Raw genomic sequence first — 26,677 nt, 5'->3', positions numbered from 1 at the left:
TTGCTAGGCCACACCTGGAATACTGTGTCTCATTTTGGTCAACTCGGCTCAAGAGAGACATTAAAAAACAAGAGGTCCAACGAAGGTGCCCCCATGATCAAAGGGCTGGAGGAGTTTGGTTTGTTCAGCCCAGAGAAAAGACGACTTGCGGAAAGCTAATCACAGCCTTACAATACCTAGAGGTAGTTATAGAGAAGATGGGGGATGCACAGCGACAGGACAACAGCCAACAGGCCCGAGTTGTTGCAGGTGAAATTCCATCTGAACACAAGAAAAACGCTCCGGAGTGCAATTAAACACTGAAAGAGATTGCCAAGAACTGGTGGTACCTCCCTCGATTCACCTTGATAGAGCACTGGATAGCCTAAAATCAGACCTGCTTTCAACAGAAAGGTTGGACTAGATAAGCTCCAGAGATGCCTGCCAACCTAGACAGTGTCCTGTGACTCTGTGCTAACTTAGGAGAGGAAGAAGGAACTCAGATGCAAGCCACCAGCTGAAGAAGGGCTTTGATACCTCAGCTAGCAGAGACTTTAAGCCTTTGGCAGAATGGAGAGAGAATGATGTGAGGAAATGTATTATTTTCCATCTATATGGGCATAACCCAGTCGCTTCCTTAGTGGTAACAGACTCTAGAAGCCAAAAGTGCCAGGTGTAGTACTACAGCACTGCATGACGCATGGTTCCACTGTATTGAGACCAAATGAGTATCCTCATAAAACTAAGAGTTTTCACTGCATTCATGCAGCACACAAATTAGCAAATTGAAGCTTTAATCCCTCTCAGAAATGCAAAAAGCTTAATGGTTGCTTTCTCATATCTTTATTTTGAGGGCAGGAAGACAAATTACTGTTAGTGAACACAGTACATCTAATTCTCCAGTAGAAACTACAAGAAATGAAATTATTTATCCTTAGTTTCTTAAAAAGTAACTTGCTGTTTAGCTTTAATAACTTCTGATAACAAAAGTACAATAAGTTGCATTCCACGCAACTTTTACTGTAACATTGCCTCCATTTACTATTTGTTTTCTTAATTTCTTCACTCTCCATATTACATACCTGATGATAAAAGGAATGTGACACTAACACTTTTATTGCTGGAAGTTCTTTTAATTAGATGCATTTTTAGTGTACTTGTTTTATAGAGATACTAACTTACTTAAGAGGCTTATCTTCACACTAGAGGGGGGAATAATTTTTTTCTTAAGGAAGAAAGCACTCATCTAAATTGGACTGTCAGCTTCTCGTGGGGTTCTTCCACTTTGTTTTCAAGCCGCCTTTCTTGACAGGTGGCTACTTTGTTCCAGTCAACAGAGGAAAACTCCATTAGAGATCTTGTCATTGCCCGTAGTAAAACGGCGTCTTGGGGGTTCTCAAATGGCACTCTGCAAAAAGAACAAAGCAAATGCACGTTATCTGAATGTTTCCAAATTACCTTGGAGCTAATTTACCAGACCCACCCTGTGTAGAAAGTGAAGTTAGAACTCAAAATGACACTAACAGCGAGGATTTGAAAATTTTAGATGTTTGGAATGCTTCCTTCCGTTAACAAATTTAAGAAAGCAAAACAAGATGAGAAAATGTCAGAATCACAGGATTCTAATGAAAAAGAATCATGCCATAAATTATTTAAAATACATTTACAGTAAACTTTAAAATATTGTTTTCACAGCTTTTTTTTTTTTCCACAAAATTTATAATTGTTATATACTTCTAATGCTCTGATTCAATGGAACTCACAAAACTAAGTTTTATTATTTCATAGTGATATGATACCCATTAATACAAATGCACTTCGATTTCAACATGGATCTTTTAACTAGCCACCATGCAAATATCCCTTTTCCAAGCTCTGAATCCAGAACACTGTGAGTTTTGTTGTTCATGTATCCTGCCACAGCTGCAGTCTGGGAGAGGAAAGTGGCAGACTGAGAAAATCAGTGCAGAATTGACAAGGACTTCATGTTGGACCAACACCTTTTAACTCCGATACAATATTAAAATCTCATAAGAACTTATTTCATAAAGATGTACTTGTAGTGACACACAGCTAATATAAACCACGTGACTACTTCCACCAAGTGTAACACACTTTGTCATGAAAAGGTACTTTGCAGAGCCTGTGCATCTATGTAAGATGGAGAGGAAGCTGTACATCCCTTCTATCAACGAGGACAGCTAACTCCACTGAAAACAGGTAAGAATTAGTTTATAAACATAAATTAGCTTGATTGTAAAGAGCTATACTCAGAGTGAGTAGCTATATAAAATCAAATTGTTAAAGGATATCATCATATCATATATCATCATATCATCATATCATTATTATTTCCTTTAATAATTTTTTCAAATATTTTCACGTGCAAAGCTAGAAAGTAAAACAAGCCTGGTATCTGAAGTTTGTAAATTTACTGTGATAAAGATACTGTCTAAAAATGTCATCGCATTAAAATGCAACATTTATACTGCCTCAATCCAGACACAGAGATAACAGAGATAAGTTTTACATGATTTTGAAACCAAACAGAAGTAACATCAAGTACAGACTAAAGAAGTTTTATTCTACAAGTCATAACATTTCCCAGAAAGTATGTATTTTTGAAGTCAGTCAGGAAAAAGTTTTCTGGGCCATAATATAGAATAGCTATTGTGATGATCTAATATTTAAAGCATACCTTTTCTAGTGATCAGTATTTGATCTTATAAATAAATAAATAGCATTTTTATATACCCATTTCCAAATGTGGAATACCTTTCAATATTAAATTTCAGACAGCAGCGGGTAGGCCGTCTCATCAGAATAGTATGGAGTTGCAACTATGTTAAATACAAAGACCAGAAATTGTTCCGAAAGCTCATTCTTACCGGACGTTTTCTCTGATTAGGGTATCTTTTAGGCACGAGAAGAGGAAATTAAGTAAATCCTTCAGAGATGTAAAAGAAAAAAAAAGCTGAAAAAATTACTTACTTATTTGTGTGATTTCCAAATTCATAACCTATAACAAAAAGTTGAAATTAAGACATTTGATTAGCTGAGGATTACCATCCTGATCCTAAGTTACTTGTTCCAATGAACTGAAAGCTAGCAGATGATTTGAAATGTTCAGGATCATCTTTTATTAAATTACTGTGGAAACAAGTATCTGTTGGGATTTCTTTTTAAGGTTATGTAGTTCTTGTATTTTATTTCCCATAAGCGTACATTTCTGTGCATTTTTTTTTCTTTCACAGAAAAATGATGCCACTGTCTATATATGTGAATGATTGCATGGTAGAGATAGACAGTTGTATGCCTACTTTGATAATTACTAGCAAAACAAATAAATTATTAAAGATGAATAAACTATCATTTTTCGCAACCTCTTCAAAATTATTGCTAAATGCACTGCTTTCAGGTTTAGTATTGTGATACATACATTTAAAAAATGCAGGTATTTTACTACTGTTCCAAACTTTATCTACACGTTTCAAATGTTACCATTTCAGTCACCTAAGCACACTGTTGTTTTTCTTATCATTAAAACATCAAAAAGCAGATGAGATTGTCTGGGGTTTCAAGGTTTGTTCTGGATTGTCATATGCTACAAGTCACAAGGTTCCAGGTGGGATTCACCTGCCTTCTTGTGCCAGGATCATGCTGTCTTCCAGACCTGAATGTTTTAAGAACTCTGAAAATTCCTTTATATGCTATTATAAGACATCATTAAAATATTATCAGCTTGGAAAGCATAAAAATGAATCTGGTTCCAAAACTAGGCAAGATATGTAAAATCTAAAACACTCTAGAAGAAAATATTCTTCAAGAGATTATTTTATAAAAACACTAGAGGGCATCAAAACTCTACGATGCTGATCACTGTCTGAGGCTCAGCCTAGAAGTGTATTGAGATGTTTTTAATTAAATAAAAGTAAACACTCAAAAGACACATATTGAAAAAAATGAAATTTTGTTTGTTCAGCTAGCTTTAAAGACAACTCTGTAACTACAGGGAGTGTCTACAACTTATTTGCCACAATACTCTTAGTAGAAGGATTTATTTCTTGCCTGTTGCTGCTACTACTACTTACTTTATGAAGGAATTTGGTTGAGTTCCTGACGCCTTTATACTTTATTACTAAAACGAATAACTTTTTATCAGATGAATGAAAGGAACGTTTTCTAATTCAAATCACCCAAAAATGTATGCTCTTCCTACATTATTACAAATACCTGAGGGCATCATCAGTCTTCTGGCCGGTTGAGTGCATCTGCTAGACCCCACTGTAGTCTCCACTCTCTTTCCAAAAGCTATTGACTGCACGACACAAGACCTTTCGCAGTTGTAAAGATGAAATGCTGATTCCCTTTCTCCTTGTGTAACTGCTGTTAAAAGAGATGAATTTTTTTTTCTACCCACTTAAAAGGCTGGTATTACCCATCTGCACGCAGAAGGTAATTCACTTTTTTTGTGCAGAGTTTTGTAACAATAGCGGCGTAAATCTGCACAATTTCACAACAATTCAAAATGGGAACATGGAGTGATACTTCCTAAGGCACTAGGGTGAAGCCCTGTCCAATAAAATAGCTTTTTCTTTTGAGTGCAGTAGGATCAGAAGTTTTAAACCAAGAAACTAGAAAGCAAGACTTTTCATACGGCTTAAATGACATCTACTACAGAAGTCAGTAAAGATTTGGAAGATTCTTTATGAACAGCAAAATGAAGTCCTGGTTCAAGGCCAGTTCAATTCCCATTGCTCAATTACAGAGCAAACTGTAAGAGTGCAATCAAAAGAAAAGCTTCAAATTTTCCCATTTTACACTTTAATTCAAAAAATAACTGTAACTTTTAAACAAAGAGTTTTAGACCGTTAAGTCAAAGAGGGGATTTTAACTTCAATGATATGAACTGCATGCTAACCTAGTACTTCAGCTATGGAACAGAAATGAGCTGTTTAGAACAAGTAACTAACTCTGGCAGAAGCCTTTTGAGTTCAGGGAATTTTTTAAGTCATGGTGTCTAGGGGACCAATTAGGAAGGAACTGCAGTAGTCGTGCCTGGAGGTAACAGAAATGTGAGCACATGTCTTGAGTAAAGGAGACAGCCAGGACTACACTGTAGTAATGTTCCACAGATGGTGAAGAAGCTTTGTAATGCTAGAGAAATAGTTCACTAAATAGAAAGTCCAGGGTACAGCCTGATACAAATTAATGCCTCAAGTCTCAATCCAGGACTGATTACAGTATAACTGCATTTAGGAGATTAAGTCCAGGAAGTTTTACGGAAGTGTTTCTAGAGCTGTAAACGCAACACATATTTTTCTAGCACATTACGCTTCAGTCGTTGCTTCCTAGTCAAAAATGATCATTAGTAAATCAGCCTGACAGATGCGCTAAGCACAGATATAACACAAGACCAACCATTCAAGAGACTAGAGGTACCAGTGCAAAATGAATGTGCAAGCAAATGGCCACGTGGTCAGATCCAGCAGCTCCTCATCAACCCCTGGCACGTGCTGTGGCCCATCCACCAGCTTTCCTTCGTGACGGAGCCACGCTCTCCGCCAGCACCTGCAGATGTCCTGTGGCTGCCTTGCTCAAGCCCTGCATCCTGGTTCTCCTAGAGACTGGGAGCAGGTTTTCAAGATTACATTGTTTCTCCTTGCTACCTTGTTAGGAGGTAGAGCTCAGGTAGGAATCAACACCTTTCTCAGTGCTCTCCACCAATTTTCAGCCCTCCTGCCAATCACATCGCTCTCCAAACACCAGAGACAAAAACCTCCAAAGTTGATTTTCTGGGTCCACTGTGGCATGTTTACGGATTGACTGATTTATCATCTGGCTATTCTTAAGACAATTGGTTTTTTCTGTATAATTTACAGTAGACAAGCTGTGAAAGATCTCTTGACGATTTATGAAAAGTTATATTTGAAAGCTTGGTCAGCACGTACCTCATCAAGCAAAATGCACATACTTATTTAAACCGTACAGAAACACATAGATAGCTGAGGATATTATCCCTGTCTAAGTAAACATGCCCACCCATGTAAATATACCAGTTTGAACGCACAAATGTAGGTACATGTTTCTAAGCACAAGCTTTTATGTCTTGCCCAAAAATATATAGACCAAGATACAAGATAAACATATACAATTTAAAAGGAAAAAGACAGAAATCAAAAGCATTTGGCAAACTAAACCATTATGCCATGCAAACTCTTCTTGTTTGACAAATCTTGCAAAAAAGGGTATCTGTTCATCAGATCTTTTGCTGTATTGACAAGTGCATGTAAAAGAACAGGCAGGATTAATTCACCTATTTTTCCAAACGGATTAAAATCAAAAGCAACTGTCAATGCTTTGTGAGGAGAGGAAAGCAATCCTTACACTTCCTGTCAAGGAGCTGTACTGAAGGAATGAAGTATATCACATAAAGCCGGTAGTCTGGGTCTTGTGCCAGAGGGTTATGGAATAGGTCTGCAAAACGTATACAGAAAAAACAAACAGCATCACAAAAAGCCAAGCCCAGCGAAAGAAAAATAACTAACTTAGCAAAGCAGGAAAATTAAAGATGACTAGTAGCCAGAGATTTTGTACAAAACATTATGAAATTCATATTGTTCTTATGCTGGGTAAACAAAGCACAGCCTCTTTACACATGCAAAATTACTCAACTAAACACGGACTGCAAGAATTGGCTTATTGCAGAGTATGCAAAATACCACAGGCAAGAACTGAGTAAAGGTGCCATCACGTACTCCAAACATCTGAATTTTTTTTTAATTCTATGATATACAGACAAAAACACTGTTTGCCTTTGATTTTCTTATTAGTTCTTATAGATGATGCCTATTTTAAATAATGTAGTCTTTTAAGTGCGACAGCTTAAAGGTCAAATTTGTACAGGGAGAGAAAACCAGATGAGCTTTAGGACACCTAAAGCTTTACCATAACTGATATATAGTTATTATGCCATACACACAATATAAAACGTAAAGACCCAGTCTTCTGATGTTTTGACAGGTGATGAGTTTGAAAACTTGAGAAACTTAAAGAGTAGAATGTTTAAAAGGGCCTAAGTACCTGACAACCTGGGTCCCATGAACTTCATCGAGACCTGAGGTACTAAGCCCCAAAAGCCCATTAGTAACTTGACTAAAATACTTAGGTTCAGGTGCACATTACCAGAATAACCAGACAGGTATCAATACTGTGTTGCTGCTCTGCCAGATGTGGAACACTTGCCTAGCCAACATGCCAGATCAGTTTGTTTCATGAGTGGTATCTGAGGTTGATTAAAATAGAAACTGGCTCATTCCCAGATCAGCTAACAAACAAACAAGTGTTGTTGGGTGGGTTTTTTTCTAAATGAAAAACACAATAATGCTATTTTTCTCCTTATACAAATGCTGTTCTTCTGAGACAGGAAAAACAATCATGAGGCTGCTACCTTGAGATCAGAGCACAGAAAAAAAAAATCTTAAATAGGTAATTTTGAGAACTTCTACCAAGGTCTAACCTGGTCTGTTTTTCTCTTTTTGAGGAGAGGCTGTGGCTAATATTCACTCTAGGGTAAAAAATCCTGTTAAATGCAATTTTAGCAGTTAGGGAGCAAAAGATGGTATTACAGAAGGAAATAAGAGATACTAGAAAGAAGACAAAAAAAATCTGCAAATATTCCACACAGATTGGTAAACTACAAGATGCCATTTCACATTCTTCAGGATCAGTATGACTGCCAAAGAGGGCTCAGTGCTTGATGCGATTTAGCAGTTATTTTGAGGGTACAGTAAGGCTGGAATGGGCATTTGGTATCTCCTACACAGAAAACGCCGGTTCATGTATTCAGAGGGGAACTTAAAATATTTTAATTTTTAACAAATTTTTTAAAATCACGGTACTTGGAAGTAGTAAGAGACCCACAAGAGGGCAGCAAAAGGAAGTTCCATTTTCACTGAACAAAGCCATATATAGCTATTTTTTCTAAAAGTGTTAATCAGAAAGAATATTAGGTATATATCTGATGAGTCTTTTCCTGAATCAAGAAAATATGTGATAGCATTCCAGAGAGAAAGATGTTTCCAAAAGGTCTCCAAAAGCAGGTACATTTAGTAGTAGAATGAAACGAAGAGTCAAGATTTTTCCAAGGCACAAAGCGGGGTCAATACTAAGTACTTCTAAATTTGGATTCTACTCGGAGCACGTCCCTCCTCATCAGCACTGATTTGTAGGTTTGTTTTAGAGTATATTAATTTTTCTACTGCTCATTCTTACAATAAATCCAACCATTGTATGTATCAAGATGGTCTTACTTTACAACACATCTGGGATCAATTCTTGGCTCTGCTATCTACTTTCTTGTCAAGGTCATGCAATTTTACTTCTACAAATTAGGGATAGTGCTTTCTTCCTCCACAGTTTTTGTCTGTTTTCTCTATTTGGAGTGTAGGAAAACAGTGTGCCTAACCCACATGGGGCAGAAAGGAACTACTGTGGTAGAAACATAGTGAAGAACAAAAGGAGTTTTCTGAGGTCTAGCAGCAAGATGTTATCAGCTGTGGATAATAAATCAGTTCAGGCAATTTACAGAGTAAATAACAAAAATCTTGGATTCCAAAAGGGATATGTGAGCACAAGGCGAGCCTATAAAGAAACCCACCATATCTCCCAAATGGCTGCAGTTGTGAGAAACCTACTCAGTAAATCTTTAGAAGTTGAGTGTCTTCCCTAAACACCTGATGAAGAATGGTGTTATGCTACAAATCCAGTGAAGGGCAGTGGCTAAAAATCACAAGAGAGCCTTAAGGAAGAGAAATGCAACATTTTGGCAGCTGGATGCTACTTCTGAAGTGAACAATGATAGTGTATTAGACTGCTCCATTTTAATAGTTCTAACGTCCCCAAGAGCTAGAAAATAATGAAATGTCATTATGCATCCAGAAGTTCTGTGGAAGGCTAGCAAGTGGGTTTTTTAATCAGATTGTCTGGCAATAAAAAAGATCTACCTCACAACAGTGAGAACTCTCCCATTCCCAAAACAGTTTTTATTTTATAAAGGTGAATTATGAGCACAGGCCTTTTCAAAGCTACACAGTGCAAATTCTGCACCCATTTCACATTTCTGAATATTGCAAGTAGGCAAATAAATGATATAGTAATATGATATATAGGATCTGACTTTGAAAATTTATTTTGTTGATTTACTTAAAATATGACAGTGCATTTTATTAAACCAATGCAGCCCTGTTAATTCGAGAACTCATTACGAAATCTCTTTGAAACAAACACATTGACAATTTTTCCATGACTGCAAAGTTCAAAAATGAATGACTGCAAAGTTAATGTTACTAAGTTTCTTCCACTGATTAGCATTTACTCTCATATTTTTAAAGTAAAGAACAATTTTTTTATCAGGGTAGATTGGTAAATTCTATATATTATTTGACAGTTCTCTTAAACACTTGCTTTTCTGTGGTGGTGGCTAGTCCACTATGCACCCTATTTTCACTATGTCTTTTTGACTGTCATTCATAATAACTTGGCAGCACTTTAACTATCTCCTATTTGTCTTTATTTCCCACAGATGGCTGCAACAAGTACAACAGACTCCCTGTGCTTGTTGAAGCTCCGTATTAATTGGTAGGGCTATACCATCACATTCAAGTGACTGCACCATTCATGCATAGGATGTCTGTCCAGACTTCGCCTAATCACTTCCAACAACTGCATTCTTAAAGGGTCTATTTTTTCAATCTTGCATATAATGAAAAAAAATTACAATAATTTGGCTGGGATGTTGTCTTCCTAAGCACTTGATTTGTTTTTTATTTTTGGTTCAATGTTGAGTTCAATTAAAAGTGTACTTTTCAAGCCATATTTTCCTCTCCCGCAATCAGACATTCAATTTTTTGAATGCATAAGGAGGTATGGCACGATGACATTCACCTCCGTTAATTGTGCCACTAAGACATGAAGCTTGTTTCCTGTTTTCCCAAAGTACTGAGCGTTTGGCATGACCTGTGACAACATTCTTTTAGGAACCATGGAAAAAGACTGCTTACACTTTTACTTTCAATAGGTTAATAGCATATAATCCTACTTTCCCTGGAGACTAATTCTTATATTGTAACTTAGTGGCGCCAACACCATCTTGTATAACTTAATTTGAAATTTCAGAGCCTATGCTACCTTCATTTCCAGCCAGTATTTAAAAAAAATACGCAACTTAACAGGTATTGTTATACTTATCTGAAGTATATTTATTCTTAGACTCAAGAAATCCAGAGTCTGCCAAAAAGATGCAGACAGTAAGTTCTATGAGCAACAGAATTAATGAGGCAGGAATTTGGGTTCTATAACCTGTCGCTCACACTCTAAACAGCTATAACACCCATTTCTCGAGTCCCTTCACCACTGTGGTAATCTCACTGTACTCCCATGTTCCCCTACAAAAAGTTAGCAGTAAACTGCTTTGATTGCCTCCAAGATACTCATGCAGGGGACCAGCTAGCCAGCGGCCAAAAAGAGTTAACTTCTGAACTCATTTGGCAGTTTTTTTCCTAGTTGAGGTACTCTCTGTGGAATTTTCATGTCTCAGAGATCTCTTTCTTCTGTCAGATTTGGTTGAAATTGATAATTAGCTTCAAAAGCTATTGCAAATGATGCGGAAACAGACAAGAAACATCCTGATAAAAAACACTAAAAAACTATTGCTCACTGTTCTGTGCAATAAAAATAAGGTATTACTTAGGGTCTGCAAGCTTAGCATTCCTTTCAATTCCTTCACTGTTTTGCCAAGATTTTTTAACTGGTTGTTGTGAAGCAACAGAATCTGTAACGTGCTTAAGTGTTTCAGAGCACCTGAAATAAAATGAGAAACAATTAATTATTCTCACCATACCTGACTGCCTTCATTAGATGATTACTTTGTTATGCTGCACACTGAACTCAATATTCTAGTTATCCATTTATGCCTGCCTTTTAGTAACACTTCGCATGAGGTCAGTAAAAAAAAACAATTACCAGAGATTTCAATATCCCTTTCATCTTTCTAGTCACATCCATCGAACATACGCCTAACTTCTTTCATTCCAGTTCCTCCCATTTGTCCCCATCACCCTTGCCTCAACAAATCAACATCAACTGCATCCTCTCTTCTTCCTCCCTTCCTTCCTCCTATACCTCAGTAATCTTTGATTAATTCATCTTCATTTCCTTTACCCTTACCTAATATTACCTTTGGCTCACAAACAACAGTATATCCCTAATAGTACCTTTGCCTCAGAAGCAATAGTGAATTCCTTAGAAAACAGTTCAACTTCAAATAATTATTGATGTATTAAAAAGTTATTACAAACCATTGTTGTGGCTGACCCAGACTATGTCTTCACATCCTCACACCACATCAGACATAGACATCTCATTTTCCAAATTCTACACAGTATTTCTCATCCACGTTTCTCTGCCAATGATACTCGCCCTTCTGTTTACCCATATTTTGTTACCTTCCCTATTGCCTCTTGTGCCCATAGATTTCTTTCTTTCAAACATTCATTCTTCTCAACATCTCACAGAAACTAATCAACATAATTTCTCATCCCAAAATTTTATAGCAACAGAGAAAAGTAAATATTAACATTTAAAATGCCTAGAATATACACAAATTTATTATGCTTTGGTCTATTCATTCACAGGTTCACTAGTCTGGTATAGCCACTTTAATTTACAAGAGCAACCAAAACTGAAATAGAAGTGTAAAACAGATGCAGTTTTAAAATAAAACAGTTTTGCAGTAACTTTTCAAAATATTTCTGATTATAAATGTAATTTTATCATGAAGAAACTGCAGAACCTTAGCGACTACCTTACAAGTGGGACAACTTACTAATTTATTACCCTTTTATTTTCATGTTAAGTCTGTCAGCATTGCTATCAGTTTTTCATTATGTAAACATAAATGGCTCCCAAAAGGTACTTTTATCAGCTTACGGAGTACCTGATCAGCAAGAGGACTACAAATCATCATGTAAAACAAGCTTTGCATGTTCACTTTCAATATGAAATATGGTCATGTAAGATCAAAAATATTCTACAATTGCCTTATACTGAAATGAATGGCATTTCACCCCTTAAACCAGGATAAAAATGTCACCTTATTGCCACTCAAGTACGCTGGAACAATTAAATCTCTATGAAAATAATTAACAAGTATTGGCATGAATACATAAGAGCTTTCATCCATTAAGTTACCTGCTGTCGTCCACTTTTATAAATTCATATGTCAGTACACAGGAAAGAAAGTACAGGCCTCTCCTCAACAATCTAAAAAGGGAATATTGGTACCTGATACATCTGTCAGTTCATTATTGTTGAGATAGAGTTCAGTCAAGCAATAGTTTTTGATCAAGAAGGTTAAATCTTGGATCTGAAATTAGAGTTAGGAAAACTGTTATGTGTCAGTCTAAATTTAACACTGGAGAAGTATAAGCACAGCCTCTTGAATACTGTTGAACTATAGGTAGTTTCTTATATTTCTGTTTAAGACTCTTCTTGGTTTAAGGATTCTCTTGACAGCGGAACCTTCATTATAAATATTAGTTACACATCGAATACACATAACATGGCCCTACCTAATTTTTTGAACTACAGATTTAATATTTTTATTTGAAAATAGATTTAATTGAATTACGGGTCTTCACATTTTCTTTTACTCCTACTCACATTTGAAATACATTTCATTGTGAGAACACCCTTGTAGGATGTAATAATTCTATGCTGATTTAAGAATACTCCTGAAATATATCCTTGGAATAAGCCCAGCATCTAGTTTTAAAATTATTTATTTATCAGCAGGTCCAAAGAGCACATATTTGTTCTAAATTTCCAAAACTGAAAATTACATTTAATCAGATTTACAGAATTAATTACAATTAGAGAAAAAAGAACAAAATAATAATGTATGGCTATACTCCCAATAAAGGGTTATCTTCAGTCCCCATGAAATCTCATCCCCTTGTGTGGAGAAGCTCAGTTCTAATATTGTCTTGACTTCAATGCAAGAAAAAGTATATGCAATGGGATACCAAGCTGACCATTATAAAAGTGAGAACTGGGAGTACTAATGGCGCCTAAGTATTTATCCCACAGTTTAAGTGCAAGAACAACAAATAGAATTTTATTCCTGACATTCCTTTGACTTCTGTGATGCAAAGTCATTTTATAGTGGGGGAGTGACTTCAGTCCTTGAATTGTGCCACTGACTTTAAAACGAATGTGCTTTGCTCTGTGTATTAACAGTATCTGAAAGTTAGAAGGAGGAGAATAAGACAGAGATTTTTCCATTCCTAAAGTTCCCTGAAATCCTCCGAGAAAAAAAAACTTTAAAGTTCAAAATAATCCATTCTGAGTCTTGCTTCACCTCAGAAAAACCTGGTTCAGTGAAAACAGCAATAGTCTACCAATTAAAAAAAAAAATCCTATTCTTCACAATGATTATTATATCTTGGATAATGTAAAGCCCCACATACCTACTGTATATAGTGGTGTTTGTCTACCTTTTACAAGTTTGGGGTTTTTTAGAATCATCTGAAATTTACTTTTTTGTGATACAATTATTGTTATGTATTTTTAAGGAAAAAAAAAAAAGATCTCAGATCTTGTGAGTTCAGAAAAATATGCTCCCCCTATTATAACTGAGACTTCTCCTAAGAAAAGCCACTGAGTGGCTTCTCCACACAATTGATATAGAAAATGACATTTCCACACAAGTTATACACAAGTTATACAGAACAACAGAAAAATGGTCTTTGTTACTGCTTAGGTAGAAAAGTGAGATCTGTGCAAAAATCAGATTTATTTATCTTTTATGGTCAGCAAGATCAATTCTGCTTAGTCATCAGGCCATTTTCTCTTATTTTTTAGTGTCCTTTAGAAATACAAGGGAAAGCATTATTATACCTGTGATTTTAGATCCACCTTTTAATATATCTGTATTTTTACTTTTTTTGAAAGTAGTTGGATAATCACAGGTCTTTCAATGAAGTTGACGTAAGACACTAAATAATTGATGTTAGCCTGGGGTAGCAGATATATGTACACTTCTAAGTGACACGGAATGTAAATTTATTTTTTCTGCTCCTCACAGAGCTACTTACTGAGCAAGCAATTCTGGTGTTTTAAGAACTTGAGCCCATTGTGGAAGTCATGTAACTACCGTACAGTAAGGTACTTAAAAGCAGGTTAGAAATCTGTGTCTTTTCTTGCTTTTTAACTACCAGTGGCTAACGGTGAAGGTTTTAATAATGATTGGCTATGTACTTAGAGATTTCTACATCAGATAATTCTACTGACAAATAGATGATTTTGTGTAAGATACAATGCGCTTAGACTTGGCTGGAAACCAGGGTCCAGAGATTTTGACAGAGCATTGTCTTAAAACCCCGACAGGATATAATAGGATATGGTTTAGTGGTGGACTTGGCAGTTCTAGGTTAGCGGTTGGACTTGATGATCTTAGGGGTCTTTTCCAACCTTAACAATTCTATGATTCTATGAAATACTATAGATTTGCACAGATGGAGAAAGTAAGGCAGTGGGGTGTGTAACTGATTTAGGACCATAAAGTACACTGGAAACAAGAGAAATTAATGTGGCCCAGTGTCATACTCCAATCATTCACCTGAAAATCTCTCTTAAATCAAACATGTTTGTGATGCAATGGCCTGCATAATGGCAGAAGATACCCCACCAACCCTAGCGTTGCAGTGCTACTTCCTGTGCACAGGGAGAAGCACATTTGAAAGTTATGTCATTCTTGTGTGCATGAGGGCAAAAATAAGTCTCATCTCAACCACCAGCCTGCCACAAAATAAACTATGCATGTCTGCAAGGGCATAAAAAAAGAGCTACACATTTCCTGCAGTCTACTCCTTTCCTGAAAAACTAGGAAGCCCAGAAAATGTTGTAGGAATACCTTACAGCCATATTGCCCCTCGGTCTGTTCCAAGAGCTGCCCGGTCTGGTGGTCAGGGTATACTTGCTATGAGCTACACCAGAAACTGCTATCCCAGACTGCAGGTATGCTATCAAGCAATTTTGCCAATAACTTAGCTCTAAATATACTCAATCTTTCTTTTTACTGCTAAGGTATTAGCACAAAACCTTAGCTACTCAAATACACAGAGTTTATAAATGTGATGTGAATTTAAAGGAAAATATATCAGCTTATACTCCGTCATGTAAAACAAAATACTGTTTCTTCAAAACTGTCAAATCAATTAAATTTGCCTGGACATTAATTTATTAGCCTGAAAATTATATAATACTTTATGTTAGAAAAATTACACAATAATAATCAGGGAGTATAAATGCATTGCTCTGCACTTTAAAGGAATACCTTATTACCTTATTGTTGTTAATCCACAAACACCTTAACCTATGAAACCGTGATAGACTTGGGATACTTCTTAGTCCTCTGGTGGAAGAAAAAAAAAGTAACACATTTCTTAACATTAATGGTGCTTAATTACTTTGTAAATGGTTGAATGTTTTAAAAATATTTTTATACAAGCATTAAAAAGCCACACTTCTGTAGAAATCGTAGCAGAGAAAGATGCAAAGAACAAGATGGCAGAGACGGTGCAAGCATTCTACACTCCTGAAAGCATAACAACGCAGCAGGTGGTAGAGAAATGGGAACAAACTGATACATTAATTTTTTTTCCGTAAGGGCATTTATTTTCCATGGGAGCATGAGTCCCATGTACTTTGCAGTTTGTAGAAACTGCTCAGATCACTGGAGAACTTTGGCATCCTGGGGACACAGACCTAAAAGGAAGGTTGCTTTGAAAGCGCAGTGTGGATTGTCCAGCCATGATGCCAGAGATGCCAACAGAAGAGAGACACCAAGCACATCAATGTACATTTCTTATTATTTTTCATATTAGCCCATGTCGTGAAATCTTTCACCCTTTTTTCACCCCTCTTCTGTCCTCACATAAACTTAGTATTTACTCGTACTTATGAACAGTCTTGTTTGAAATAAAACTGCACATCCACTGAGGCTGGAACTCTCTCTTATGTGCTGGTAGGGATTTTTGTTTAACTGTGTATCCAGCACTTGGAGATTGCTAGTGTGGCGTAGGTAATAAATTGCCTACTAACCAGAGAATATCAGTGAGCTGCCAAGTAATTTTCACTAATTCCTCCTCCTTATTTTTCATTGCTTTAAATAAATGTTCTTGATTTCCTCTAGAATAATTATAGATGACCTTTACATGACAAATTTTAATTGACTTAATAAAACTTTCCTGGTGGATTTCCACGTGCTGCAAGATTAGGGCCAGTGTTTCAGAAAGAACTAACAGGATTGATAAAAATTAACCTCGCATCATCAGCTTAAAATGACCTGCTTGTTTTCCAACTGTGAAGCCTAGTCTCCAGTTTGCCGTGGGTATTGGGGTTTCTTTTTCAACAAATCCTGCAGATACAGGCAAAGGGGGAGCGGAGTCCTTTCCTGCCCTTGCATTTGAAAAAAAAAAATCTGTTAAGAGCAAACCCTACAAAGTTGAGATGCTGTACTTTTAGTCTCCTGTATCTCTGAAAATCAGATTACCCCATGCTGCTACTTTGTTAAACTGTTTATTGGCTCCCTCAATTAATCCATACAAATGAACCCTGTAAATATGTATTTATGTGCCTATTGCCACAAGAAACCAGAAAATACATTACTCCAAGTAGTAAAGACAAGCAGATGAGTGTTGACAGGACATACAGAGCTTTTACAGAGCTACGATCTAGTTCTTCTGTGTAGTTCTACATGTACACCCCCTGAACTCTTTTTCAGGTAGCAAAGCCAAAATTTCCTCATAGTCTTTGTCACTGCCATTCTATACCTAGTCTACAGGTTTACATTTTAATTGGCTTTAGCCCCTCTGTAGTAACAGCCTCATCTTGACTATCTCCAAGCCTTGATCTGTTTTTTTTTTGTTGTTGTTTTCATTCTCCTGGTATTAAGGCATTTAATTCGCCCCAGGTGAAGCTTAATTCCTCTAACATTTTAAAAGAGCCTGTCCCTTTCTGTACGCCTTCCAGATTTTACATGTCTCTTACAAACTGATCCTTTTTGGCCTGCAGCACTCTTCTCCTACCTACTGCTAAGTTAATCAGTTTTCCTAGGATGACAGCTTTTGGTGTCCAAAAGTACATTTTTTTCATGTCGCTTTAACATTAGTGGTTTAAAAATATAAACTCATTCCCTCTTATTTGATTGACTTGAATTATTATTTTTTCATATTCTTATTTCAGCCAACAGAAAATTATGTCAAACCAACAGTTAAGGAGGCATGAGCTGATACTGAGATTGGCTGAGGTTCAAGGCTTATATAAATTGTTTTAGAATACAAGAATTCACTTCTCTCAACTCATCAAAGAAGGCAGCTTGCACCATCTTTCTCAAAATGGTTTCCTGGGAAGACAGATCACTTCTGTATCTGCCATCTGAACATATCTTTTTACTCCATACCAAAAAATATTTCAAAGCCAGTGAGGACACACATTTAAGTATTTAAAATCAGAAAATGTGCCTATTAAGACTGTATACACAGTCTTAATTCTTTTACACATATGCATTATCATAATTTTCTTGTACTGTTTGGAAAAAATATATCTATATATGCATCTTGTAATTTTCTCATTATTTAAATTTCTCCCTTAGATTTTATGTATGTTTTCGTCTTTCTAAAATACCTGTTTTAATAATTTTGACAGTACTTGTGTCTTACATTTTCTTTTCACAAAGCATCAAATAATTTCTTGGCGTAAATCAGGAGATGTGCTGACACATTTAAAGATACTAGTAGGCACATTTAGATTTTCAACATCACCTGATTTCCACTAAAAACAGGCTAAACAACACTGAAATGCCTTAACACCTTTGCTTTGCATTGATAGGACCTAGGGACCTTGAAAACCTTGTCTCTGGATTATTAAACATTAGTTCTTTTTATATAATATCAGCCGTACAAACCCTATATGCACTTGTGAGGCTGCAGACAGGTATGCAACACCTGGAATTGTGCCCTGGCCAGAAATTCAAAGTATGCTTTTCAAAAACTTTGAAGTATGCGCTGCCACATATCCATCTTCCTATGGTAGCCTCTCAGCTTGTTCATCCTACAACATACACCTCTATCAACCTAGATCACCCACAGGTTCATGAAAGCTTTGCCTTCCTTCACTTAGCATGGTTTCTTCTCCTCATCTGCCCTACATCTTAAGGTGTTTCATAAACCTCTCAGAGGAGATCAGTTCTCTGATCAGTACTGCCAGCGCCAAAAAAGTGTTCTTGTACTCACTTCATGTTGCCCTGCCCTCCCTTCCATTCTTAATACTAGAGATGCAGGTGATTTAAAAAGTGCTATCAATGAGTTTTAGTGTTGCAATAACAGATTTCTTCAGGGAGGTCAGAAACTTGGCAGTTCTTAGACTGGGCAGGCCCTGTGTTTTTTCATTTGCCTTCTTGATACTCTTTCCGCCTTACAAGCCAGTTAGAACAGGCAGAGATCGGCCCATTAAGCCTCACTCCTCTACTCCCTGTGGTAGAAGTTCATGCACAACTCTGTGAACTTACAGACCCTCGAGCAATTCTGGGTTGCTGGAGAAGGATTGTGTATCTAGGGCTGAGGCAGTTAACTACTTCACAGTGAGTATAGCTCTGCTGTGTATGTCAGCATATCCTCACCTTTTCTTCCTACACAACATGTATGGACTAGGTATAAATATGATTTACTGATATTTGACATATAAATGATGTTCCGAGATGTCTCTGATACAGAAAGCGCTATGAAAGGTTACTATTCACTGTATGCTCTACTTTTAGTAAAAGCCAAAGAAACATATTTTACTTACTGTCCAGCCAGATACAATACTGACACGTCCACATTCCTCTTAAAGCCGCAGATCTTCAGCTGTTTTTCTACTGCCTGACAGTATACAGTGCATTTGTCAGCATAACAAACTGCGTAATTATAGATTCATTACATTGTAACATATGCATATTCAGTGTCTGAATTAATATGCACACCAAAATTAATATATGCATCACAGCACCTGACAAACTGTAACACAGTCCAAGAAAGATAAAGAGATATTAAATTATCGGCCTCTATTTTAAACTGATAAAAATACTAAAACAATTACAGTCATGCTAATTTTCTTTTCAAGCTATTTTTCATTACTTGAAAAAGTAATGTCTGTTGACTGGAGAATGGGCTTCTCACTCAGGTCAGCCAACACAGTTTAGGTGGTCAGCAAGAGAAGTGCTTACCTTGCAATACACTTGCAATTTTATTTTATGCAACTTTACGCACACGACATTTTAAAATCACGCATCCAGAAAACTCTGCTTGTACATTTAATTTTTGAAAAACGTAGGCACAGTTTTGATTTTCAGAGTATATTACTGATGTGCTTTGTAAAAGCAATGAATCCTAGTAATGTAAGGATTATGCATCTTAGTTACTAGTGCTTGATAAAAAGTAAAATGTCTATCAGAAAAAACCGGGCTTACTCCATGAATTATTATGTCCAACATCATAAGGTCACTATTGTTTAAAACACAAAATTGGTATCATTTTGCAAATACAAAATGGTTTGGAAGAACTGACGGCACGTCTAGAGCAGCCCATATTGGTCGCGCAGGGACTCCAGCGCGTTCTGGACACACTGAACATACACAAAATAACGGTGGGTGCACTTGCAAACGTGCCGGGTGCGCGGCACTTCGAGCGGAGGTAGCGAGGAGCCGGCGGGCCTGCAGCCGCTCACCCGCACAGCCGGTGCCGGGGCAGCGCCCGTTCGCCCACAACTCGGCACGGCCAGGCGGCCGGCCACAGCTGCCAGATACGGGGAACAAAACGGGACAAACGGATGTATTTTTTTTCTTTCTACACAGACAGAATCTGCAGATGGAAGAAATGCCATTTGGAGAAAAGCAGCGGTGCGGTGACCCCAGGCGTGCTGATGTCCGACCCCGGGGACTGCAGAGTGTACGGAGGGGGAACACGGATCGACTGCGGGAGCTGAAATCCCGGGTACTGCGTTCGACAGTCACACTCAGAAGGACCGTGCCCCAAGATCTGGATTTCTCAATCTGCATTATTTGAGATCTCACCCCCTCCCCGCCCCTAGAGCCCTCTTCCCAGTCAGCCCCGGCTCTCCACCGCGGCCAGAAGCCCCTCCGGGGCAAACCCTCCCCAGGACTGCCCGGCTGAGGCGGAGGGGTCGGGGCCGGCCGCCCCGGAGGACCGAGCCGCCCGCTGCCGCCCAGGGTCGGTGGGGCCGGGCCGATCCGAGCCGTGCCTTGCCGCCAGGCGGAGCGGGGGAGGTTAGCGCCTTCCGCCGCCGCGGGAGGACCCTGGCCCTCCTCCATCTGCTGCGCGGCGGCGAGCCCGCCCCTCTCCTCCGCGCTCCCGTCCCGGCAGAGCGAGGGGGCGAGGCCGGCGCCGCCCGCCTGTGGGGCCGGGCCAGGGGCGCTGCGGGGGCGGGCAGGCTGCGAGGGACCGCGGCAGGATGGCGGGGGAGCCGCGGGGGCCCTGGCGGCGCGCCGGGGCGGGGTAAGGGGAGAGGCCGCCGCTGCGCTCTCACCTGCCCGCCGGGGCTGGCGGCCGCCGCCATTTTAGAGTCCCGTTCCGAGGCGGCGGGGGGTGGCAGGGCCGGCCGGGTGTGGCGGCCCCAGCGCTCCCTGGGAGGCCGAGCCCCTGCTGTGCCCCCGCGGCGGGCGTTGGTCCGGCCAGGGCTCCGGGTCGGGTGAAGGAAGGCGGTGGCGAGCGAGGGCCGCCTCCCCATAGCGCGGGCAGGCGGGCTCGGGGCCCGGCGGTCCCTGGGGGAGGCCCCGGGAAGGCGACGGCAGAGGGAGATGGCAGACACCTGCTTTACCTCTGGGAGGTCTCCTGGGTAGTGTTCGCTCACAATTCTGAACGTGTCCTGTTTTTTTTAAGCTACAATCGTGTGTGGATTTGTTCTTGTTTTGAAGCACAAATCCTGTATGCGTGGATGTATATACATCACCTATCAGGAAAACATTTGTGACTTTAATTTACACCGTATGTGTCGCTCATTTGCAACTTGCAGATCACCTTGGTGCCTGAGAAAATGCCTTCCATCCCCACACCTGGAATGGGCCCGCTGCTGTGACAGCGCGTTTGATTGTAAAGTTTAACACAAAAGGTTTATGACATCCACATGTGCAAGCGACTGTTGCCGTGTTGTTATTTTTGTAAGTTTTACTGCATGGCACGAGCTGAAAAATAGAAAAAGCCATTCTCAGAATGTGTGTGCACACTTACGCGCATGTAGGACAATAGAAAATGTTTGATCAAGCTACAGCAAAAATATGTCTGAAAACTGGGAGCTTTATTTAGAATTTAATTTACCAGAGTACTCTAGTTAGCAGAAATAGTAACTGTAAATCATGTGCAACTGATACACAAAGAGCAAGAGTTGTATGTGCAAATATATGAATAAGCTGTCCCTCATGGAATTAATTATCTGCATGCCTTTGCTTGTTCAGACCACTGAAACTAGATGGAGTGTGTATGATGGAATGGAACTACAGTTCAAGTATTATATTGCAAATATCTAATTTTAATGGAAAAATTGTGTGGGTGGCTTCCATTTCAGCTAGGTAGCTTTAAACAAATAGAAATCTCAAGTAGGAAAGACTAGACATCTTAAAAGTATAAAACTGACAACAGAAATGTCTTTAATCACTTACTTTAGTTTCTAAAAATATCTCTAGGGTATTAAGAAACATAAAAAGAGGAAATGTACTGGAGGAGAAGAAACTGGTACACAGATCCATATTTCTTTCATTTTACATTCAAGTTCTGTGTTTCCAATCAAGGTAAAGCAGCCACTTTAGAATTGTGAAAGGTGAGATGGTCATTAAGGAAGAAGTTGACTTTAATAATAAAATTATCAAGTGTTCCAATTAACATGATATGACAGGCAAATTCAGTAATCTAAAGTATGGAGAGAGAGAGGGAACCTCTAGAAACTATTTTGTTGCATTCCAACACAGAGGTGTGACATACATGGGTTGAGGTTTGTTCTGATATGTTTTGGTTTTTGAGGTGCTTGCCTCTGTTAATAACTGGTAGTTACACCCTTAGGCTGGATGCCTAAATAGAGACTTTAAAAGTCAGTGAAGTTAATCTCTTTGTCCTTCTGTGTCTGCAAGTTGACAATTAAAATCCCCACTAAGTTTAAAGGAACTTGGGCAGAAAATGAATATTTATATTCAAACTGAACTATCACCATATTTTACACTGACTAGATGGTGTCCTTTTCCAAAATACGTAACCTCTCACCTCTTTAATCCTATTCCTGGATAGCTGTGCATCAATAAATAAAGGATCACTTGTCCTTTGGTATATTCAGAACAATGACTTGCTTGCTGTACATGTTTTTCCAAAAAGGTCTCATACTTCTGTGCTAAAAATACTTAATTTGCATATATATGGATACGCAGTTGCAACAAGACAATGTGATCTTACAGTATGTGGTAACAGAACATGAAAATGGGGGAAAGCACAGATTTTTTGTTTTTACGAACAAAGGTGGTAGGACAGAACAGATTATTCATTTTCTAAACCACCAGGACTGCAGACGCCTAGAGGAGTTCATCTGACCCACAGAGTTAACACCTTTTATTCCGTAAAGTACTTAAGAGGCCTCCTCGTGCATTTGAGTGTGTCCATGCTTCAGCCCCATACCACGGGTAGAGGGGATTGTCACTGGATCGCTTTAGAGACCACATTATAGAAACAAGAGTTTGCTTGGAATAATAAAGTTCATATTAAACCTGGTTTAAAATGTAACCTGTCCTTGTCCACATTGCTGAGCCCCTTCACAGGGGCTTGGACGCTCTCTAGTCCAGTCTCCCACGTTCTCCATCCTTTCTGGGGCAAATATGGTGGGAAGAATTTTATCACAGTCTAGCAAGTGACACTTGACAATAATTAGGTGATGGGCTAAATCATTCTACCATTTCTTATTTTGTTTCTTGACTTCCCCATGATTTTGATAGGGCTTTACCGAAAAACTGATAGCACAACTGCTTTTTGTAACTTAACCTATTGTTCAATAGCTGTGGAAGATGCAACATGCTACAACCAATGTCTAATATGCCATATTTTTAATCACCAGAATTTATAATCTTCAGAACTCAGTTATTTTTTGCCTACAATATTAGAACCATGTTCTTTATTTTTCAGGGTTTACATTCGACTTCTGTTTTTCAAGCCCTGTATAATTTCTAAAAATTACAGTTTTTAAGGTCTCCATTTCTCTATATATGACACTAGTAAGATTTTTGTTTCACACAATATCCCAAATATTTTAAGTAAAATCTGTTTTCATTTTCATGCAGATAATTTAAACTACTTTCATATTAGTCTCACCTTTCTAGTCTTATTGACCCCTGATTTAATGTTGAGTGTGTTTCAGTGCCTCTCCCTGACAAGGCCTGCATTTTTACAGCACGTTTATTTAGTGTAAAAAGAAAAATATTTAACAATGAAAAATAAACCAGCAAGGTTGCACTCACAACTTTTTTTAAGAAATGGAGACAATATACACCATTACAGTACGGTGCTTGCACAGTTCTTTCCTTTACTATCTTCTATAATTAAGTACTTACCATCAAAGGTACTGGGCTGTATGGCTTTTTCATGAAAGGTATTTTTACAAACTGCATCTTCATTTTATTGACTCAACCAATATATGTTGGAAGGGATCTCTGGAGGTCATCTAGTCCAGCCCCCCCCAAGAAAACAGATCCTACTATGGAATTATTTTCTATCTCACTTGTTTCTACAGTTCTGCATACCTACAGAACATCCATCAAAAAATAAGAGAATTATCTGGGACAATTTTAAAATTGCCTCTGTTATCCTAATGCTACATAGAAACTGGTACAATTAACGTTCTTTTGAGGTTGTAAATAAATTTCACTTGGAAAGGTGTGAAGTAAATGCAAAATATTATAGATGCGTATTTCCTTTTTTCTTCTTGTTACCGGAAATATTTTATCAGTGTTTATCAGGTGAAACCCAGAAGCCTGAGGAAAGATCAGTAGGATATCCCACCTGCATTCCAGCTATTGCTCCAGAAGAGCGCAGGTCTCCTGTAGGTCCCGTAGCTGCAAGCCCTGTGCAGATGTTTTAAATGCTCCACGCTGTCTAAAGCAATGAGGCATTTGAGTGACTTCTCTCGCTCATACTATTAATCTTGCTGATGGCACTGACAACATCGCAGTGACCCTAACAAGTTCAGGAGCAAAATTGTGGGAAAATGGTGGTGGTTCCCCCCCCCAGTAAATAATACAAGCCCGACCCTATATTTAAACAGTTCAGACTATTTTCAGTTTGAAGCTAGTAGTTAGACTACTGCCTGGGAAACGAGATTTGAATTATTTAGTTTTTCTGGTATTATGTGTAATGGAAGTTAATACATGTTACACAATGGTAAGTGTGACGGAAGAAGGCAAAACAGTCCACATGCAGCCTACGGCAAAATTGTCCCAGGAGACTGCATCATGTGGATGAACTAGCTCATTCAAATCCAGCTTCAGTCTGACCTGACATCTGAACTCTACCCTGGAGAATAAAGACCACCAGCACTACCAATGTGACAGGCCTGATGGAGAAGTGTTCCAACTGCTATATAAATGCTCAGTCTTGTTTTTTCTATCTGCACAATTTGGATGTATCGTTCATTTCAGCATAACCAACTCTTAACTTTGTTCTCTGCCCATTCTGCGTGCTGGAGTGTTCTGCAGTTCAGCTTCCAAGTCTGATCGACAGTCAGAAAAGAAATTGTGGTCTGCTGCAGCTCTTTCATGGGTATGTAAACAGCAATATGTCAAATGATCCCATTACTCTAGTCTCAGAAATATACATGCTCATGTTTCAACCGTTGTATGTGCACCTCCACAATGGTTTGTATCTATCCTAACATATCTTAAAAAAAACAAACCAACCTCCATTGCTCTGATCACATATGCTTTCTAGAGCATGAGAGCTGGAATTTTTGTCCTCTGTAATGTGCGATCTTGAAATGCCTGAGGCTTCATGGGAAGATATTTTAATAGGGAAGTTACTATAAAAGCGTCGCTGTTAGTCACATAAGTAAAACTTCTGTATGCAGTACTTCAAGTTACTAATGTTGGTATTTTTCATAAAAACATATTATGCATGTTTAAAACTGTTAGTACTGCTTCCTAACAAAATTGTCCACGTCAGCCTTTAAGTAATAACTGTTTCTCAAAAGATAATGTCTGCAGAGCTCTCCACATGTAGAAGTCAATACTGTCCTTACTGATGTCTGATGGCAGTGTGCCTATTAATTCCGAGAATTCCTTCTCGCTGGGCTGATTTTGTAACCTACAGATACTGAAAAAGGTCCTTAACTTTTCATTTTAAAATAATTTTTCAATTGTGATGGCCACCAAAGTAATTTTCAGGTGTAAACTTCTGGTATTCTATCCTTTTAATATGCGGGCAATGAGGCTATGTTTATGTGGTGCAAGTCTGTGCCACGCAGAGATGCTCAAAAGCAGTCCTAAATGAATTACCTTGGCTATTAGAAGGTCTGTATCCGTTGCTGGCCCCTAAATACTATCTGTGTAACCACAAAGGTTCAGGGAGCGTGGTCAGAGAGCATAGGGAGAGTCAACCTCCGAGAGGCATTCCCAGTAACAACAACAACAAAGTGTAATAACATAATTGTTCAGTTAATGCCATGAAGACGGATTATGGCAAATATATGTTCTGTGGTGAATTTGTACACTAATATGAAATACATGCAAATGATTACATGAAAATACAAAATAAAACTAAAGTCTGAAAAAGAGTTTGAGCTGATACGTGTAAGAACTTGCATGTACATTGATCTAAGGGAAGAGGAGTGCAATGACAATACCAGAACTCTTAAAATTATTATCTTAATCATACAAAAAGTCTTAATTTATATAATACTGATCATGCATCTCAATCTATATATGGGATAAAAGATGTTTATTGGCTACCTGGCACTGAAATGGTTTCTTCATGCCTTCTGCACTGGAAAAAACCCGACTTATCTGTCTCACGGATTTGATATTTTGGGATCCTGTAACTTCTGTTTAGTAGGGCTATCCAAGCTCTACTGACCTAAGCTGTGTGAATGAATTATTTATACACAAAGTTAGTGTTATTCTCTAATGATTACCATATACTCAGTACTGTACCTAAGCTAAAGGTACTAAAAAGTGGCTAAAGGTACTAAAAGAGCTGGGATCAGATGACATCTGGACACCACAGCAGTGTATCAAAGGCAATTAATGGATTAATTCTCAGTTGTCTCTTGAATCTGTGTATATGGCAAAAGGCACCATTACAATACTGTCCTGCACAGAAAATAGGATCTAGGCCTGGAACAGACCAAGATCAAGGCCACTATTTTCCTCTTATGTTCAAATAATCACATTCATAAATTTTTTATGTTATTGCCAATTAGCAGCACAATGAGTTTAGCATAATTGTGTTTCGCAACTGTTTCTGATTCTGTTTCTTTGTTCTTGCTTTTATGCTTGAGAAAAAGGGAGCAGGTAATGTTGAATGATGAAGGGCTGGAGAAGGTGCTTGAAGAGCACCTTCAT

At 38.3% G+C, this 26,677-nt stretch overlaps 1 protein-coding gene across 5 annotated transcripts; it reads right to left on the bottom strand.

Moving 5' to 3' along the window:
• Positions 1-806: 806 nt before the first annotated feature.
• Positions 807-26,677, bottom strand: LRRC72 (leucine rich repeat containing 72). 5 transcript variants are annotated; one of them, XM_075082956.1, is made up of 9 exons: positions 20,623-26,677; positions 18,886-18,959; positions 15,382-15,451; positions 12,322-12,403; positions 10,726-10,839; positions 6,367-6,456; positions 4,213-4,365; positions 2,971-2,998; positions 807-1,387 (listed from the first exon to the last, which is right to left on the bottom strand). In XM_075082956.1, the coding sequence occupies exons 1-9, from the start codon at positions 20,821-20,823 to the stop codon at positions 1,222-1,224; spliced, it is 978 nt and encodes a 325-aa protein (XP_074939057.1). In that variant the 5' UTR covers positions 20,824-26,677; the 3' UTR covers positions 807-1,221. The 5 variants fall into 5 exon arrangements, with proteins under 5 accessions (XP_074939057.1, XP_074939058.1, XP_074939061.1 ...); XM_075082957.1 differs by having other exon boundaries at positions 4,213-4,362; XM_075082960.1 differs by lacking the exon at positions 4,213-4,365.

This window comes from Phalacrocorax aristotelis, chromosome 2, assembly GCF_949628215.1.
Source record: "Phalacrocorax aristotelis chromosome 2, bGulAri2.1, whole genome shotgun sequence".
NCBI classification, from domain to species: Eukaryota; Metazoa; Chordata; class Aves; order Suliformes; family Phalacrocoracidae; genus Phalacrocorax; species Phalacrocorax aristotelis.
This window is presented reverse-complemented; position numbering and strand designations above follow the sequence as displayed.

Bases quoted from the DNA above. Each gene is read 5' to 3' on its own strand.
- LRRC72 (XM_075082956.1), bottom strand. From the start codon at position 20,823: ATGGGGAGGCGGCCCTCGCTCGCCACCGCCTTCCTTCACCCGACCCGG. The intron at 2,999-4,212 runs GTATTTGTAATA...TTTTTGTTATAG, and splicing joins AAGACTGATGATGCCCTCAG to GTTATGAATTTGGAAATCAC. The intron at 1,388-2,970 runs GTAAGTAATTTT...TTCTTTTTGCAG, and splicing joins TTTGGAAATCACACAAATAA to AGTGCCATTTGAGAACCCCC.